This window comes from Macadamia integrifolia, chromosome 3 (assembly GCF_013358625.1).
Source record: "Macadamia integrifolia cultivar HAES 741 chromosome 3, SCU_Mint_v3, whole genome shotgun sequence".
NCBI classification, from domain to species: domain Eukaryota; kingdom Viridiplantae; phylum Streptophyta; class Magnoliopsida; order Proteales; family Proteaceae; genus Macadamia; species Macadamia integrifolia.
Window position 1 is genome coordinate 37,676,762 of NC_056559.1, and position 20,267 is coordinate 37,697,028.

Genomic DNA, 20,267 nt, shown 5'->3' on the forward strand with positions numbered 1-20,267 from the left:
ATCTTGACGAAGGATGTCTTTCCCTTGATTTTCCCATCCCTCTCAGAGAAGATTCCCTCCTCTCTATTAATATCCTTGTCAAGGGAGCTAAATCCCTCCACTCTCTCCTTCTCCCCAGTTGGAACCCACCCCCTCCTTTCTCCCTCTTTTTATCCCGAACCTTGCCCCCTTCGGCTTTTAGGGGTGGGGCCCTACGTTATCGTAACCCATCTTCTTCCTTCCTCTAATCCTTCTATTTGACTTCGTAACTCATCCGCACTAATAAGAAACCTCTTGTCTTCTTCACCCGCCATCCCATACACACATCCAAGTACTTTTACCCGCTTAAGTCTTCCCCCCCCCTCTCCCCCCCTCCTTTATTTCCATCTTCTCACCCTATCCCTTTACCTCTATCTACCACTGCCCTTCTCCACCCTTTCCAACCACCCCAGACTCTCGGTCCTCCTCATCCCTCAGCCATACCTCTCATATGAAGGAGTGCCAAAGGAGTCATGCCAGCAGGCCAACCCTCCCTTTCCAAACCAAGCGCACGGACCTCCCAGAGAGTCCTAAGATCTCCAGCTCATCACCAATCGATCATAGCTCCAGGCCTAATGGGCACTTAAAGCACTTTTTTGTTTACCCTTGTCAGATAAATCTAGGCATATAAAGCACTCAAGGTTTGAATTCCTCTTTTAAGCCTGAAGAAGCTCCATGTTGAGTTATGTTTTCTCATTAAGACGAGGGTGAAAGAGGCAACTACCACCAGAATTGCCTCCTCAATTGCCCCTAGTTGATTATTTTTTGCCAATTATGTCCATCACCCCCCAACAGTCGTCTAGTGTCTGTGGGACCCCTCTAAAATTCTAGTATTGATTTCGTCCTCTTCCCAACTCTTGTATGTAAAAATTTCTAATCGTCAACGAGGCTTGAGCTTCCTCTTTATTGTAGTTTATGCCTCCTTTTGCCAACGAGAGATCCTCTCTTTAGGCATACCTTCGTCTAATTGCTTTTCAGGTGGGTCACCTTTCCTGGGCTTCAGTATGAGACCTTAATGTTGTCCTCTTTGCCTACAAAAAACTGGGAGGAGAGCTGATGTAGATAAGTCAGTTAATGGGCTTATTTTATTGCAAATAAGCATTGGGATGGGTTATGTATGTGTTGGACCTTTGATCCCATGGGTTATCTTTGTAATAGGTCACTTTAATGGGCCTAAAATATGGGTAGCAAGTAGGAAAAAGAGATTTAATTCATTAGTTTAGTTAAAGTCCTGTTTTGAGTCTATTTCCTTTGTTATTGCAATTATTAGTCAGTTTAAGTTAGTTAGTTACCTACTCCATGTTTGGAGTTATAGTCCTAGTCCTATTATGAGTTCAAGTTCTGCTAGGAGTGTCTAGTCCTATTTGGAAACTAGCTCCTAGTTATGATAGGATTGCTATTTTGTCATCTTTAAATAGAGAAGCCTATGTACTCATAAAGACAGATTGAAGAAAATATGAATTGAGTTTGAGTATTGAGAGCCTTAGGGTTGTGTGTGATTCCTCCCCTCTCTTTCTTTATGCGATCTCTCTCTTCTCCTCTATTGTGAATCTGATCAAGAAGCTACTGCTAAGGGTTGTTTAGAAGGCACGATAGGATTACTTAATCATCTTCTTAAAACTGTTCAGATCACCCAATTGCTATTCCTGCAGAAATCTTCAGATTCTCTCTCTTAGGTCTGAAAATCAAGAAGGTAAATATCTCATCAACCATCCGTTAAAAGTCTCAAATTTTTAGGTTTTTGTACCCTCCCCAGGGGCTACCTACGCCCAATAGTGTAGCTCAATTGGAGTCCTACAGACCTGGCCACACCTCTCTCTCTCTTCAGCCATATTGCAGGCCTTTCTCTCTCCTATCGGGTTAGGTTTTGAGCTGGTTTTGTCCCATATTGGTACTGTATCCTTGGGGGTTTATTTGAGGGTCTTATTCTCTTATTTCCTGATCCTATTTGTCTTGTTTGAGGTTTATAAATTGCGGGGTTAGTTTCTTGTGATCTAATCCTACATTAAGTGGTATCAGAGCCGAAGGATCCCCTGATCTACTAAAACGCAACTCCATTCACCTCCCATCAATTTGGTATCAATTTGGACGATGGATCTAGACCTTTTATTGGATATCTGTCAACAAATGCAACTGATACGAGTGAAGCTCGATGAACTCAAAACCCAAGTATACTCTACCTTCAACTATGTGATCTCAGCCATTGAACAATAAGTAGACGAACCAGAAGATGAATCACCAGTGGTAGAAAATGAGATGACACCGTTGAAAGTTGAAGATCAACTTGGGGAAAATTTTAAATCGGTTGATTTCTTTAGTGAACCGATCGATTTTATTTTTCCGAGTCACTACTTCACCTATGAACTTCGCATCATAGATTTCATAGCATTCGATCATGGTTTTGATGGTGACTTCATACAGGAAAAGATGGATATTGATCGATTGGTGTTGATTCTCCCGTTCTACAAAACTCGTGGACGAGTTTTTCTCAACATCAGGGGAATTGATGCAGATAAGTCAGTTAATGGGCTTATTTTATTGCAAATAGACCTTAGGATGGGTTATGTATGTGTTGGATCTTTGATCCTACGGGTTATCTTTGTAATAGGCCACTTTAATGGGCCTAAAATATGGGTAGCAAGTAGGAAAAAGAGATTTAATTCATTAGTTTAGTTAAAGTCCTGTTTTGAGTCTATTTCCTTTGTTATTGCAATTATTAGTCAGTTTAGGTTAGTTAGTTACCTACTCCATGTTGGAGTTATAGTCCTAGTCCTATTATGAGTTCAAGTTCTGCTAGGAGAGTCTAGTCCTATTTGGAAACTAGCTCCTAGTTATGATAGGATTTGTATTTTATCCTCTTTAAATAGAGGAGCCCATATACTCATAAAGACAGATTGAAGAAAATATGAATTGAGTTTGAGTATTGAGAGCCTTAGGGTTGTGTGTGATTCCTCCCCCCCCCCCTCTTTCTTTATGCAATCTCTCTCTTCTCCTCTATTGTGAATTTGATCAAGGAGCTACTACTAAGGGTTGTTTAGAAGGCACGATAGGATTACTTAATCCTCTTCTTAAAGCTGTTCAGATCACCCAGTTGCTATTCCTGCAGAAATCTTCAGATTCTCTCTCTTAGGTCTGAAAATCAAGAAGGTAAATATCTCATCAACCATCCGTTAAAAGTCTCTCAATTTTTTAGGTTTTCGTACCCTCCCTAGGGGCTAACTGCGCCCAATAGTGCAACTCAGTTGGAGTCCTACAAACCTGGCCGCACCTCTCTCTCTTCAGCCATATTGTAGGCCTTTCTCTCTCCTATCGGGTTGGTTTTGGGCTGGTTTTGCTCCTATATTGGTATTGTATCCTGGGGGGTTTATTTGAGGGTCTTATTCTCTTGTTTCTTGGTCCTATTTGTCTTGTTTGAGGTTTATAAATTGTGGGGGTTAGTTTCTTGTGATCAACTCCTACATTAAGAGCTCCTTGACAAAGCCTCAATGGATGCATTTAATGACTGCTTTGAGGACATAGGTATTGGTGACTTGAGCTAGACAGGGTTACAGTATCCCTTGAATAATAGAAGATGGGAAGGCCATAGAATTGCATGCAAGCTCGATAGGGTTATAGTAAATGAAGCCTAGGTATCCTCCTTGCCCTCTTTAATGCTATTTTTTATTTGTCAGGCATCTCAGATCACAGCTCCATTGCTAACCATGTTCAGCCTTTTATCTCCTTTGGTCCAAAGCCGTTTATGTTCTATGATATGTACATTGCTTAAGCTTCCTAGAACAAATCAGTTAAAGCTCAATCCACCCCTAATCTCTTTTGCATAGAAACTTAGAAATTTGAAACGTGCTCTTACAAATTGGAACTCCTCAAGCTTTGGAAACGTCGTCACTTAGGCCTCATATTGCAGCGCAAGGATCTTAGATATTTAATTGGGGCTCCAGTCAGATGTTGATAACTCTTATTTGGAAGATATTCAATTATGGTTCTCTCCAACTACCTCATTACCGAATCCTTCCTCATTCATCATCATAATCAAGTCCCCCATTGCTTGTTGTCTTTGCTAGAATTGGATGGAAGATTTTAACCATCTTTTCTTCAGTTGGCCCTTCTCATTTTCTATCTAGATAAAAGTCCTCGATTCTTGCTAACCCTATAGAAGACATATTCTTCCCCTTTAGAGAGAACGACTTTGGATTGATATGACCCTTTCTGGGAACTCCACTTGTGATGACGTCAGCCAGCTTACCTTCTGTGCTACTATCAAACACATCTGGATGGAGCGCAATCTTTGAAGATGGACCTCTAAGTCCCATTCTTATGATACGATTTGGCAAGCTATCTACTTTTATGTCAATTCCAAGCTCCATATTCTCCCCCACAGGTCGGTTAGAGATTCCCCAGGGAACATGCTTACAGTTGTATCCTAGGGTTTCCCATCTTCCGTTATCCTCTCCTCCTACCCCCCCTAATGGATTCCTGTTATTTTGTTATGGTTGATTTTTCTGCTTTATTTGTTAGCGATGTATGTCTAGCTTTTTCTGTTCTTTCCCTCCAAAAAAAAAAGTCATGAAAATCAACATTAAGTCCCATCGTCATCAAAATCTACATTTAAAGAAATTTTGTTATTCTCTAATAAGCTCAACTGGTCAAATGATTTTATTTTTACATAAGACTTTTTGTATTATGTAGAGCACAAAACTAGCTTTCCAACCAATCCAAGATTTCTTAAATCCAAGTTGTATTGACAAAGTTATGTTCCAGTCAAAACTTATTTTAAGGTGCGCAAAAATGTTGTTAGGAATCTCCTAATGAAAATAAATTTATGGACATCAGAACAAAATATTATTTTACAAAACTTTTGGTTTTAGCAATGTTTTACTATGATAAGACTTATGGAATTTTCTAATTCGGGAGGGGAAAAAAAAAAACTCTTAACATTTGAAAGTTGAAAATCGCTCGTACAACCAAAAATCCAGTTTTTGTTCTTCAACCGAGAGGTTGAATTTTTGTCCTTTTGGAATTTGATTTTTAAACTACTTTTATTGGATTCAAATAGAGGGTGTTTGCTTATTTATGAATAATATCTTAAGTACTTAAATTTTATTTGGCATAGATAAGTGCCAAAACTGATTCAATACCATTTTGAGGTGCCTTGCACTAAGGCAACAGTCTCCTAGAGCCCAAGAAATTCGTCTAGACTCCAAGACAACGCCTTGACAACTATGATTTTGCCACATGGAAAATTCTATTTGAGTTGAAACTTGACATGTGAGCAGGGGAATTAGAGGTCTACCTGCCCAAAAATTTAGCCCCATTTGACATGGGGTATGGTAGATTTTTAGGTCGATAAAATAAGCTTATTTGGTCGGGCCGGCCAGATAATTTTTCCCTATTACGATTGTAGCACAAACTAAAGGATTCCTTTTAACTTGTAACACTAATAGCCAAATGAATTGAACAAAGAATGTTTGGGCTAGGGCTACTTAAACACACTATTGAGGGAAGATGGATTTATTTTTTGGGTAGGGGGTTGTGGGGGTAGGGAAGCTTAGCATTGAGATGCACGCATTTACCCATTTATGGAGATTCCAAACTCCATTTTTCCTATCTGTGATGAAAAATAGCTCCCCTGCAGAAAATGAATAGTTTATGTTAGATGAAAGTATCACTCTTTCAAACAATTCTACATCAACAACAAAGGAATCTACATAATTTAAAAAACAATATATAGAAACATACAGTAACTACACAAGTACCAAGTCTGGGAAGGAAATGAACACCATAAAGAACCCTGGTTGATAGAAAGGAAACAAATTTCATTCCTTAGCATAAACCACTTAGAATAAAATATTATCTGTCACTTCCTAGACTGTGAACTTCTATCTATCAAATAAATATATATTTTTGGGTTTTTTCATCAATAAATTTCTTATCAGCTCTCTATATGTGAAAAAAGAATATGAAAGATGTCCAATTTTCTATCAACAACCCCCCCAAAAGAAAATGCACACACAAATAGCTTATATTACAATAGAATTTTTGGACTCTGAACAATATATTTTTTATAATCAAAGATCATAACTTATTGCCTATAAAATGAAATGAGTTCCTACTGAGTAAATTATTAGGGGTTACTAAATATTCAGAAACCAGTTTTTTTTAGCAATTGAATGATGAATAATAGGTTCTTCTTACAAGGTATAATAGGACTTTGGTACAAGTGTGATATGATAGGGATTTGGTACAGGTCTGGCATGATAGGGATTTTGTACAAGTATGGTATTAAAATCCTAAATATGGTTCAATTATGGGATGTTAAATTTTTGGGTCTCGATCAAATGGAGTTTGGCATCATATAGGTTGCACTTAATAAAGAAGGTATTTCACTTCTTCGTATTATTTTCAAGGTTTTTCAAAGGGTCGTGGAAAAGGATCTATTTGTTACTAAGGATGATTCTAAGGTGCATCCTACCTTAACCCAAGGGGGTAGTGATGCAAATTAATCACAAAAAAAGGCTTATTTTATTAGGATTAAGCCTAGGGTTAGGTTCCATACATGTTGGGCATTTGATCCCTTGTGTTTTGAGTGTAATAGACCACTTTTATCGGTCTAAAAAGGGGGCTCTAAGGCTGAGTACGGGATTACTAGTTTCCTATTTTCATTAGTTTCCTTTTTAGATGGGGTTCTTTAGTTTCTAATTTCAATACCTAGTTAGTTTCTAATTTCTTATTTCCTAGTTTCTATTTTTAATTTTAGTAACTAGAGGTCTTGTGTTATTTAGTTTCCTATTTCAGTTTTTGGAAACTACAGGTAGTTTCTATTTCTTGTAATCACCCCATCATTATTATAAATAAAGGAAAGGGGTTCTTTTATGCCCCAAGATTTTATGAACAAAAAAAAAAAAGATGTTGCTGCGTTTCTCCTCTATGAGGGTTCTTTGTGTTTGATCAAAGAGAAGGGTTTGGAGTTTGATCCAAGTGACACTCTGCGGCGAGAAGTATATTTTCTGGTCTTTTTTTTTTATTGTTTCTAATCTCATTCAGCCAACCAGGTAAGTGTTCTACTCTGTCTGCAGAATTTTTGGGTTAAGATTCTCTATTTTATCTACTGTCGGCCTAGCTGTTTTGGGAGTTCTGGCCATCCGATGGCCTTCTAGTTTTGATCGAAGGTTAGTCCTATTCTGAAAGAAGTTCGATCCAATTTTGAGGCCAATCAGACCACTGGTTCCTGCTAAAGTGGACTGTTACTCAGTTCTGGCCGATTATGGATTCTGCCCAGATCTAAATTCTGATTTCTATTTTGTTTGCTGAATTCTGTTAACTATATATCCTAGTGTTTGGCTTCTTAATTTGGTGGATTGCGACAGTATCTCCTTGGCTGATTAGTTCATTAAAGTGTTCTTGCAACTGTTGATTTCATCTAACAGAATTCTATTCTGTTATATCAGTTTATTATTAGTCTGCTGTGGATTATTGTGGAGGTTATGTAGTTGTTCTTTGATTTATAAGATCCTGCAGTCTTGGGTCTGGTTTGGTTGTCAAATCCAGTCCTACATTAGGTAGCGCAGTTGGTAAGCAACGAACTTGGTACGAGCCGTAAACTTAGACGTCCTGAGTTCAACTCCCACTAGGCACACCTTGGGCCACTCACACGAGAGTGTTTAGTGCTCTTCACTGCTTTCAGTGAAAGTTGAATGGTTCTCATTCAACCCCGGTATGACCCGGTCCATGCGGTTGTGGGGTCAGTATGGGCCCGCGGGACTAGTCAGCCCGAAGGCCTAGACACCCGTCATTAGCAAAAAAAAAAAAAGGTGCATCCTACCTTTTACCACGTCAGGGGATCTTGGTTGAGTAAACTCAAGAACTTTTTAAGGCTTCTTCCCAACTCTCTCCAACAAACAGATAATAGAAGAAAACACAATCCCATAAAAAGAAGTAATAAAGAGAAGGAAACTGAAAACAGGGAAAAGTATACTGTTTTGCAGTAAGATTAAAGAAAGGCCATATGCTTGGCATTTGGGCTGCGATCATGTGGTCTGCAACAGTGCTGCATGGACTGATTAAAATTTTGGACACTCAGAATGAGAATGGCCAAGCCTTAATCAAAGATTAGGATATTGAACACTGAAGTCAAGTGTTTCACAGACTCTTTTCATCCTGTTAGTTTAAATATTTCTTCAATCTGTAAATAATCCACCCATTTGGATCCTTATTCTTCCTTTGGACAAACTTCTGCTCAAATGGGCCTTCTGGACCCTGGGTTTAAACGAATCCATCTATGTTTTGCACCCCAAAAATAATGGAAGGATAACTAAACAAACGAATCACCCTGCTCTGCATAGCAGAGACCATAGTGCCACATTTAACATCTTCGGACCCTTGCAACAACAATGTAAAATTCGCAAATGTATTAGCAGCCGCAAAGTGTTCTCTCTTATAGTAATGGAAACAGAATAACGAGTACCATTTGAGGTCCATTTGGGCTCAGTTGGAGATTCTATCAGTGCAGGATCACCACCAGCAACACAGATGCGCTTGTAGATATCCCTGCACATGGACGCACATGAATCAAGACAAATGATAGTAGAAAATGACTCAGTAATGAAGGAAAAGGTTGAAGGAAACACAAATAACATAAATCTAAACAGAATCCATAAAAGGTGAATACCAAAATTGGTAGATATGAACATGTACTTCTCAAATGTGCCATCAATTTGCTTGATATAAAGTCAGAGGCAAACTTTCATGCACTTTCTGTTAAAACACAGCTACTACCGACACAACTTTATGTAGCAAATAGTAACTGGAAAAAGGATAATTGAGAAGATTAAACTCATAAACTGGAAGTAAAAGAAGATCCTCTGAGAACAAAAAACTAGAGGTATCAGTAAACTGGATGGGAAAGCATAGTAGAGGATGATTTAGCTAACGTTATAAAGTGGATGAGGAATAGAAGAGAGGAACCTCGGTGCTACTCTCAGATGATTAGGCCATAAGGCAGTTGACTTCCCAACAGCATATTGAATTTCAGTAGCATCCAAGGGTGCTAATGAAGATTGTGTCTTGCCGATGAGCTGTTGGTTAGACACTTAGACCTTGATTTTGTATAGACGAATAGTATCCCTTAATACTATTAGCACCGAGGTATGGCGTATAATACTTATAATACTTTTGCAATTGGTATGGCGTATACAGTAGTTTGTCATGTGATGATCCCTCGACGAGGGCTGCACCATTATATACTACCATATACCACTACATACTCCTGTATTTCTATCAACATAATTGTTACTTATCCCCCACACCCCCCATTCCTAAAAAAAAAAGGATGGAAAAGACGAGAAAAGAAAAGCCTATCTTGTTGATTGGACAAAAGAAAATAATCATTACTAGCCAAAATCAGAACCAACTTAAGCTTTTTATAGTTATCACTTATATCATGCTAAATGTCACGAAAGCAATTTTGAAGACAAGGTAAATAATAATTCATAATAATTGCATCATAACCACAAGGAAAAAAAAAACACGCACACTCCTACTTATATCTCTGAAAAATCACAAAATAACTTTGATAGTATAATCTCCAAATCTATTAAGGATTTCCAAAAATAAATAAATAAATTAGATTCAATGTGGAATTTGGCTTAAAAGAAATTCTCTAATGTATTCTACTGATTATAATTGATAGAGGAACCAGACTCAGATCCTACAGAAAATTCATTTTAGAGAAATCAAGTAATAAATTGTACAAATCTATTCAGGACAAGGAAATCAAAGACAGATAGACACTGCCAAACACATTTAACACATTTTTCAAAAGGATCTAATTCCGAAGAGGATAGAACAAGCACAAAAATAAACACCTCCTACTCACCCATCCTCTGAAATATAACCAACCCAAAGCTCTGCCTTGTCCCAATGCATGTTAGGGTGGCTCCACTCTACCCATGCCATCCGCTTTCCATTTTGGTCCATGCGTGGGAATGCATAGAAGTCATTGCCGCTGACTAATGATTTTGGTTCTGAAGGCACATCAGAAAGAGGAAAATCAAATTAATGGAATGTATTAGAGGTGGAGAAAAAAAACCCCCCAGAAAAGCACGTAACTAAACTTATACTCGGACTCATAATGGAAATAAATAGCTATTGTTCAACTGGAACTGTCTACCTTGGATATCTTCGTGGTTAAGATCAACTGATACAATTGTTGTCATTGGATTTAAGCTACTTTGACGATGATCTGGTGTATTTAAAAATAATAATAAAAAGAAAGAAAAGGTGGGATCATGAGAAGCATAAACCAGAACCAAAGCTAATTAAACTAAACAAAGCTATCGCAATCAGTAAAATACCTTCCCTTACAGTAACATAACGATTAAAACATGAGTCAAACACTCCATCAGCATAACGAACTACAGGTCCTCCATAATCTGGGGTAAGTGGTGAAGGAAAGGAATCTGATAACAACCAAAAGCGATGAATCATCCAACTGCTATTAGATAATAGAGATTGCAACATATGAATATATGAATTACAAATGGAATATCTTAGTCAATAACAAAACAAATGATTGAAAAGATAGGACTAACATGGTATTCAAATTCACCAAAACAAGGGGAGGAAATTGCATCAGTGCATACATAATTCAACTGAATTTAACTATTCATTCCCCCCGCCCCACAAAAAAAAAATCAACCAAGTGTTATCCAACCACATACACTAGCTCGGATTTACAAGTCACTGATTCAATTCTCTGAAGGGCATATTTGAGAAATGCAGCCAGAAAGGATTCTTCAACCACGCACCATGAAAATATAGTAGTCTATCTGATACCAACCCTAACCTCAGATGACATAATGGACAAAAAAGGGGGAGGGGAAGGAAGTGCTATAATCAGCATTTTTCCACAATGGTAATGAACTAAGAGATCATCAATTGAATAAATTTGATATATAATATTCAGAGACAGGACATGAAGTATCTAGGCTACTCAAGTTTGATTGTAGAGAACCTCCAACTGGTAGGGTTTGATATCCAACTTCCATAAGGAGGCAGAATTTTAGTAGACCCCGCCATCTCCATGTACTGTTCTAGATCAGATTTCGGAAGCAATGACCTTCTAAGAAACAATCAAAAGGCGAGTCACCTTTCTGCTGGAACTATAAGAACAAATCGGCTGATCAGCTATAGAACTACTACTTGACTCAAACACAATAGGAAAGACGAACCTGCACATGTCAATGGACCAGATCCCAAACCCAAACTGTCTATTTTCCAATTTAGGGTGGAGAGGTGGACATGTATATAAGATTATCCAATATAAATAATATGAGAGCCATTTATTGCATATCAGATCAGATTAAGATCTTTCAGGTACATACAATCATGCGCACAAATTCACACATCTGTTGACTCAAACCACATTAAGATGGAGGCACATCCAAACATGGCCCACCAATGCCAGATCCAAATAGTCCAATCCAATTAAATATCTGTGCCATTAATGGCTTATCAGAATGATAACCAAATTGATATGGACATAGGCATTAAGAACCATCGAGCAACTTATACAAAACATGCATTTGTATGTGTATGTGTGTGTATATAATGTATATCCTTACAAGGAGTGTTTAAAATTTAAACGGATTTTTAGATCCATATCGGAACATCCAATCAATAAATTTGATACAATTACTGTTTTTCTTATTTCACATATGGCAAATATTTAACAAACAAGAATATGCTATTAACATAAAAGGATAGGATACTGATATAGATATATCTAATCTGTTTATAAACTAGAGACCCAAACATTCGAAGCATCAGTTGAGCTTAGTGTGGCCAATGCAATCACCAAACCCTACTCCCAGCTAAATGAAGGATTTATGTAACCGATAAGAGGGTAATCAAAGACCCTGATGGAAGGATGTGATGCCACTGCCAATGTGGCAACGTAGATCTTCATTCCAATCCAACAATCGATGGTTACATGCATTCAGATATATAGCCTCAAAACAATCCTAATCGTATGGTGAACTCCTACAATAGAAAATATCAAATTAAATTAATAATGATCAAGTTACAAATATAACAGCAACAAATAAATAAATTCCCTAACTAAACCTACTGGACCAAAATCCAGGATAGGACCTGGTTCTTCTCGGTCTGGATTTCCAGACTAAGTCATGTCGGTCCAGCCATGAAAGTGCTACTGTATCATAATGTTTATATTATAATGGTTTCAAACAATTAGCTATAACCTCACAATACTGTAAGTGGTATTGAGTAAGCTTTTGGATTAAAACTAGATGATAAAATCAGGGTGTGGGGATTTGTGAATCAGAGTGATGAGGGGCCAACTAAGATCCTTTAGTTAGCTCAGAGTGACAGAAAGATTTGATATTGTTAGAGATACCGAGCTCAATCGAAGCCAAATATAATTATTATTATTTTTTTAATTAAAAAAATGTTATAATAATGCATGGGTTTCAATATTTCAAAAGATCTCACAATAAGCTTGGAGAATTATAGACTGTTTGTGAATTACACTCAAAATACTGTTTAAATTCAGTGATGTACCAAGTGAACACAAACTTGCCTTTGAGATTGATGGGCAAAGCAATCTAAAATGTTCCTTCTCTCTTGTCAATGGCAATTAAAGATTAAAGTAGTTAAGGACCAAATAAGCCCCAAGGGCTGCACTTGGCACGAGAGGTGGTGATAATGCAGCAGAATACTGCAGCTAAGAGCAGAAAGGTTAAATCACTTCGCAAGAGTGTCATGAGAGAAACCTGTTCCCCCATGGTCTGTGTGCATGTGTAGGAAAGGCACTTGGATAGGCTGACCAGAAAGGGCATCCAGAAACAAACCTTCCTTCAATATTTGTATAGATATTAAGAGGCTGCAAGGATAGAAACCTAGCCTCACAACACCTATATTCTCTCATAAAAAAAGTGCTTTTGAGTAATACATCAAATTCTGTTGTCAACCCTTCAAACCCAACTAAAACTTGTCACTGAAGGAATGACAGCCCTACGAAGGGTATCTTTCCAGCTACTCAAAAAGATGAAGACAAGTTCGAACCACTGAGACAAACAAGTATAAATCCAAATAAAGGTCAATATGTTTTGTCAAAAAAAATTTCCATCTATGATCCCCAGATGGAAACAAATACACTCAGTCCCAAGCAACCTTCAGCTTTTAGGAAAGAAAAAAACTCAATCCACTAATTAATCTCTAATCCTCTTGATTACCGTTGAAATGGAGCCCGATTGAAAAAAAATTTAAGAAACCACAAGAAGAGATGGTTTAGTACACAAATGGGTAGATATGAACAAATTTATTCCAACCAAAGGAAAGAGGGAAAGTGGAAAAAATTGGGGGTCAGTTGATGGTGCCTATTCCTTGAATTAACAGAGTAAACGCCCATACAGTACAAGGAATATAGATAGGAATGATAAATTTGCCAAAGCCCAAGATGTTAAAAAGAAGCAAACCTTCAGAGACAATTAATTGCTTGTACAGTCTCTGGTCCTTGTAATTTGAAAAAACCACCACATTGCCATAAACGGCAAACGCCCCACCTCCATATTCTTGGGCAAGCGTCCGCACTCCAAACTCTTTAGGGATGATATCCACAGGTTCCTCTCCTGATTTTTCTGGTTCCTTGACCAGAACCACTCGTCTGATGAATTGGGGGAGGAAAACATTCATTATTCAAACATTTGGAAATTGGAAAATTGAACTACAACACAGAATGACAAAAAAAAAAAAAAAAAATACACAACAGAACTAAATCAAATAAACAACACATGCTAAGATATATACAAAGGAGTTGGACATCTTTGAAACAACTACCCTCAACTTACATTAGTAACGAATTTTGTTGGAAACCAAGGTCAGAAAAAAAAAAAAAAAATGGCTGTACATCTTCCTAGACAGGATGTTGTGAAATGGTTCGGATATCAGGGAACTCATTGACCTTCCCAGATTAGTGGTGTTCATATTTCCATTGCATTTCAAATGGGGAAAAACTATAACTAATAGTTTAATACAACACTGCTGCCAGTACAGCAAGGCCAAAATCAATAAAGAACAGGTACCAAACCATCAATATAATCATTTTATAGTAATAAGTAAAAAAAATTGAAGCAAAAGAAAAACCTAGTGGGATGTTTCTTCAGACCCTATTGTCGAATAGTGACGCTAATGGGTTAGGGGATAAGGATTAAATCCAAAACGTGCAATAACGGAGAGAAGAAGCATTACCCGGCTTCAGTTGGACGAGACTCAGTCCAGACTAAGCGACCGCGACCATCAACTGCGATACCGCCCAACCGCTTCTCGGCGCCAGAGACTACGTCAGCGGTAATGGGAGACTTCCAAGAACCATAAGGAGCCTCAATCTTCTCTGCTGACGCTGATGAAGCCATCGTCTTCAAGCTCCGCTGCTGCTGCTGCTGCAACCGTTGCCTTCCTAAGGATACAGTAACGAAGAAGTCGACACTGAGTATACGATTGTGCTTCAAACCCGAAGCGTATGAAAAATGCGTAGCAGCACCGGTCAAACGAGGGAAACGGAGTATGGCCAACGTGGCCATAAAAAAAAGATTTTGAGTATATTTCCCTTCTTCTCCTTTATACCATTTTTGCTAATAAGCGACGTGGGAAATAACAGTCATTTTTCTTTTTCGTTGAAGCAGATGATAATTTCATTTGGAGTGTGCTCCTACTGCAATAGTACTCCAACGAGTGTTAATTGGTCCGAACTAGGGGTGCAAGTTTGGCCCTGACGCATGAACATACTCTTACTCCACCCTGATTTTGAACAAGTATTGATTCAAAAATTTTGGCCCTGAGAGTCGGCTCAATCCTTAAATTTCTACCCTGAATAAGGGTTGATGTCTTCGATCCGCCCCTAAGCCCGACCCTGATTTTTTTTATCCTGACTTTTGGCTCTGGTTTTAAGAAGCCTAGTCCAACCCGGCTCTGTTGCATCCCTAGTTGGAGCCATGCAGTCGTTCAAGTAATCGATCTTCATAGGTTAGGCATGGTTCCATTTATAAATGGTAGTTTCTGTATCAATCATTAATTAGTGTTGTTGCCAAGAATCTATGGAAGGTTGAGTATCGATCCTGCACAAGCACAGAAGGCAAAGGCCTGGAGGTGATTCTGGGATTAATCCTTCGACGCCCAAGTTAGAGACTTGCACAATAGTTTTTCAGAAGAGTAATGGTGCGAACGTGTTTACTTACCCTGCTCTGTCTTCAAGGGTTCATTTTTATAGAATTACCTCTTTGTTAAGTCCTACTGGGAGACATCTTCTTCCTCTTTGTGGAATATCCCTTATTCAAGTATCTTCTCCCCTTCCAATAGTTAAGAGTCCTAATATGTCTCTACCACTTGAAGAGGACTCAAGTCTCCTCCCTCTCCCGATATTTGGAGTTGTGATTATCGTGGGTGTCTGTTTGTGAATATCCTCCTAGTTGGGTGCCATGTGTCCCCACCTTACTGGGACTATCAATAATCGGGTTATATAGACCTTAAATGTAAAGGGACCAATGAGATAGACGTTCATTTCTAATCAGAATTAAAATGTGTTGAATTGAGCAAATGGCCTTTTACCATGTCGAACTATTAATTGATAGAATGCCTGTTGGGTAGCACCATTGCATCTAGAATGATCAAATGTTACTTGGGTGAGCAATTTTGGAATTTTCTAATTAGACCTACTGGTGCGGACTTGGAATTGACACCTTTACTCTCCATTAGGCTATTATGAGGCTATAGTCGAGATCACCACTTTGTACAATAATTGATTGCCATGTGTCTTACACAAAATCAATAACTTTTAGAATCCGGATCACCTCCTTGTACAATAATTCGTTGCCATGAATCGACAAAGTCACTTTACCATTTGTCATTGTTGTCTTTTTATTTTTTAATATAAAAAAAGAACAAGTGGGACTGCTTTAGGGAAGACAGTTGCTAGAGACAAGTGCAATAGAGTCTAGCTTTGGGAATTAAAAAAAGAAAAAATATATGATAAAACAAAAATTATGATAAGATCATACTGATTTATATATTTTTCTCTCTCTTCAATTGTTTTTTTATTTCTTTCTACCAAAAAAATGATTTTTTCCCCTTCTTTCCTTGCCTTCCAAACATAATTTTTTTTTTCTAGTTTGTATTCTTCCCATGTACCCCATTCTTATACCGTTTAAGGACTTTGCCTTTGACCTTGCAATCCATAATCAGTTCTGGCCCAGAAAGGTTGGGTAGGAAAAACAAAGGAAGGTGGGTTGAGTTGAGTTGAGTTGGGTTAAATTCGGGGCAAGGTGGGATGGGGAGGAAAAACATGGGATAATGGAAACTAACTTGGTGTCACTGAGCCATAATGGCACCGTGCATTTTGAGCAATGAAACAACTGTTGAACTCTTGGATTTTCTCAAATCTGTACTAATTGTAATTCATGCACATCTAAACCTTAACATTTTGATAGTTTCTACTTAAGTTTTTCGCCGCAAAGGCCATGTTCAGCTCTGTCTTCCCACCTAAATTTCATGTTGTCATTGCTTTCACATAGTCAAAAGGAATCTTGGGTGAATGTAACACAGCTTACTTGAGGATATAAATTGATAACCCTCTCAAGTTCTCTGATCCATTTTGCTAGTGTTCGTAGGTTCTAATTCATTCTTAAGCTCTCTGGTGAAAAAAGTGTAGGACTTTACATCCCAATACAACCATAACGATAAGATCTAACATATGTGATCTTGAATCACATATCAGAATTAGACTAGGGAAACACATACCATTCATCATTCATTGATCTTTGTGAGCCATGACCAACAATTACATACCAAATATATACATACGGTAGATTCTCAAGGTTTCTCTCTGTTCCTCCCCTTCAGTGTATCTCAACAATGATGGGATAGTCATTGCAATCCTCACATCAAGGAACGTAATTAGGTTAGGACTTTAATTCTCTTAAGTGGTTATTGAATGGGCATCACTAACTTAGAATCCAAGGCAATATACAAAACTAAAAGCAAACAAATGTGATATCTACTATGTCACTAACATTTAATTGGTCATGTGGACATACTAATGGGATAATATCTCTACTATCTCCCACTTGGAGCATATGATGATTATATTATGATTTTCTGTTAGAATTTATATTTATTTTATTATAATTAAGTTTGAAGATGAGATTTTTCTTTTATGTGTTTTATGACTTGTAATGGTGTGGGACCCTTAGGGTCAAGGTAATGGAAAATGATCAATAACACCCTATGGGTGCCCTAAATTCCATTCATGGGCATTACCATGAGTGGAGAGGTGGGCAAAGAATAATTGATTGGGATTAATTTCATTTATTAAATTAATTCTTAATTCATGCCATAGGTTTTTGCCAAATGGAAGTAAATGGTCAATATCATTATGTGGGTGCCCTAAAGTCCATTCATGGTCACTACCATAAGTGGGGAGGTGGGCTAGAAAATTATCAATAACACCATGTGAGAGCTCTAAATTTCATTCATGGCCATTACCATGAGTGAGGAGGTGGGCTAAGGAATTGATTGAGATTAATTCAATTTATTGAATTAATTCCCAATTCATGTTCATATGACATTATTCTCCAATTAACTTGCCATTAGTTGGAGGCTACTCTTGGGGAATCCAAGAGGGTGCAAGGGTTGGTTTTGGGTCTATATAAACCCAACCAAATACCTTGTAGAGACACACATTCACACATTGACACTCCATCTATTTCTACTATTTGCAACCATACAAATCTTTCTCTTTCTTCTATTTTCTCTAAGTCTTGTGTAAGGTTAGAGAGGGCTGCTGTGCTGTAGCTTTTTGCACCTAAAAGGGACTAGAATAACTGTCTCATCTTCTAGTGAAAGGTTGTTTTATCTTGGAGGTAGAGATGCAAAACAACTCTTGGCAGTAGAGGGCATCAATTACCTTAAAGGCAGCACTAAAAGTGTGATTCAACCTCAATTCTGATCGAAGCTTCTTCAGTTGTTGTGGTGGTGATTCAACATCTATTTGAAGTCTATTCTCGTCTCATTTCAGCCAAGGATCAATACTACAACATCATAGTAGTTTCTACTGCAAAAGCTTTGTATTGCAATTTTTTTTTTATGTAAGAAATTGTAATACAATTACCCAACAAGTTTAAGGTAATTGATAGTTGTAAGATCTCATGGCCGATATTGGAGATGCAAACCTCAACAGAGGTAATGACTCCAACAACAATGATGGTCATTCAATCACTATCATAGGTGATGCTTCGAACAACAATGCCATAGATGGAACTACCAACGAAGGAGATCCCTCAAACATCAATGTTGAAGGAATAATCAACAACCAAGGAGGCGGGGTTCATGTTAGCCACAATGGTAAGGGGGTTCTTCATTTACCCACCATTGATTCAATTCCCACCAATGTTATCCCATTGGTAACTGATCTTATCCCAGATTTGGGTAAAATGAGGATTGTCATTGAATTTGACAAAATTGAGCAGTCTGGAGGTCAAAACTTCAAATGGTGGAGGCAAATGATGGTGTTTGTATTAGCTCAAATTAGGGTGGTATTTGCCTTTACCGAACCCATGCCAGAAAAAAGCAATGATCCTGTAAAGGAGGGCAAAAGGGTGGCTTGAATTCAAGCGGATTACCAATGCAATAATCGAATATTTAATGCATTATCTAATGACCTATACCATGTGTATAGTTCATTGGAGTATGCATATTCGATTTGGAATGCTTTGGTAAATAAGTACTCTCTTGAGGATGCTAGTTCAAAGAAGTACTTGGTGGCTAACTTTCTAAATTTTACTATGAAAGATAGTGACACCATTTCAAACCAAATTGATAAATTTCAAATCTTGGTTGGAAAGCTAGCAAAGGAAAAAATTGTTCGACTAGAAGAATTTGTGACCCGTGCCTTAATTGAAAAGCTTCTATTTTCTTAGGATACTTTCAAGTTGTCAATAAAACACAAAAAGACGGAGTTGACTTTGGACCAGTTGGTTGTAAGGATCAAAATTGAGTAAAAGAACCGGAACGAAAACAAGGGTAAAAAAGACCTTGGGGAGAAACGCTTAAAAGCGAACTTGATAGAAACCAACAAACATGACAAGAAAATGAAGAACCATCAATACAATGATGAACCTTCTTTTAAGAAGAAGAAATTCACTTGTTATATGTGCGGTAAGTAAGGGCACTTCAAGAAAGATTGCCGATTCAAAAAGAAAAAATTTAAAAATGTGAACCTAATTGAAGACAATGTCTTTGTAGCTATGGTCACAGAAGCAAATTTGGTTAAAAAATCAAAGGATTGGGTATTGGATACCAATGCTATAAGACATATTTGTGGTGATCTAAAGATGTTCTCTTCTTATTCCATGAGTATGGGAGACGAAAAGGTATTCACGAGAAATTTTCAAAGTGCCCCTATTATGGGGAAAGGAAATGTAGTGTTAAAACTCACTTCAGGGAAGACTATAGTTCTCACCAATGTCCTCCATGTGCCGAACATTAGGCGTAATTTAATTTCAGTTCCTTTATTTAATAAAGTATGAATGAAATTAGTTTTTGAAAGTGATAAGGCGGTTATCACTAGGAACAATGTATTTGTGGGGAAGGGATACCTTAGTGAGGGATTATTTGTACTAAGCGTTGAAAACATTATAATTGAGAAAGCTAGTACTTCTTCTGCTTTCATTGTTGTCCCTGCTAATTCTTTTGATTTGTGGCATGGTAAGTTGGGTCATAGTAGTGTGAAGTATATCACCAAACTATGCAAGTTAGACATGATCACCAATAAGCTGGAACCCCCTGTGAACAAGTGTACAACTTGTGTAGAAGCAAAGTTAACCAAAAAACCTCGTAAAACTGTGGATAGAAAGAGTGATCTCTTAGAATTGATCCATAGTGACTTGAGTGACTATAAGTCATATGAGTCTAGGGGAGGAAACAACTATGTCATAACCTTCGTAGATGGCCACTCTAAGTATATCATGATTTATTTACTTAAATCAATGAATGAGGCCGGAAAGGCATTTATATCTTACAAAACGGAAGTTGAAAATCAACTTGACAAGAAGGTTAAAAGACTTGGAACCAATAAAGGGACTGAGTATTTTAACATTGAAAAGTTTTGTGAGAAAAATGGAATTATCCATGAGACCACAGCTCCATACCAACCGGAATCCAATGGGGTTGCCGAAAGGAAA

At 37.7% G+C, this 20,267-nt stretch overlaps 1 protein-coding gene across 1 annotated transcript in view; it reads right to left on the minus strand.

The window, feature by feature from the left end:
* Positions 1 to 14,630, minus strand: part of LOC122073397 — a 61,893-nt gene extending 47,263 nt beyond the window's left edge. The window contains exons 1-7 of the mRNA XM_042637982.1: positions 14,284 to 14,630; positions 13,512 to 13,699; positions 10,368 to 10,472; positions 10,184 to 10,255; positions 9,890 to 10,037; positions 8,480 to 8,562; positions 5,589 to 5,644 (exon numbers count right to left, since the gene is read on the minus strand). Of these exons, the coding sequence (XP_042493916.1) occupies positions 5,589 to 5,644; positions 8,480 to 8,562; positions 9,890 to 10,037; positions 10,184 to 10,255; positions 10,368 to 10,472; positions 13,512 to 13,699; positions 14,284 to 14,615 (984 nt within the window). The 5' untranslated portion in view covers positions 14,616 to 14,630. The remainder of the gene's footprint in view (positions 1 to 5,588; positions 5,645 to 8,479; positions 8,563 to 9,889; positions 10,038 to 10,183; positions 10,256 to 10,367; positions 10,473 to 13,511; positions 13,700 to 14,283) is intronic.
* Between the last annotated feature and the right edge of the window lie 5,637 nt (positions 14,631 to 20,267).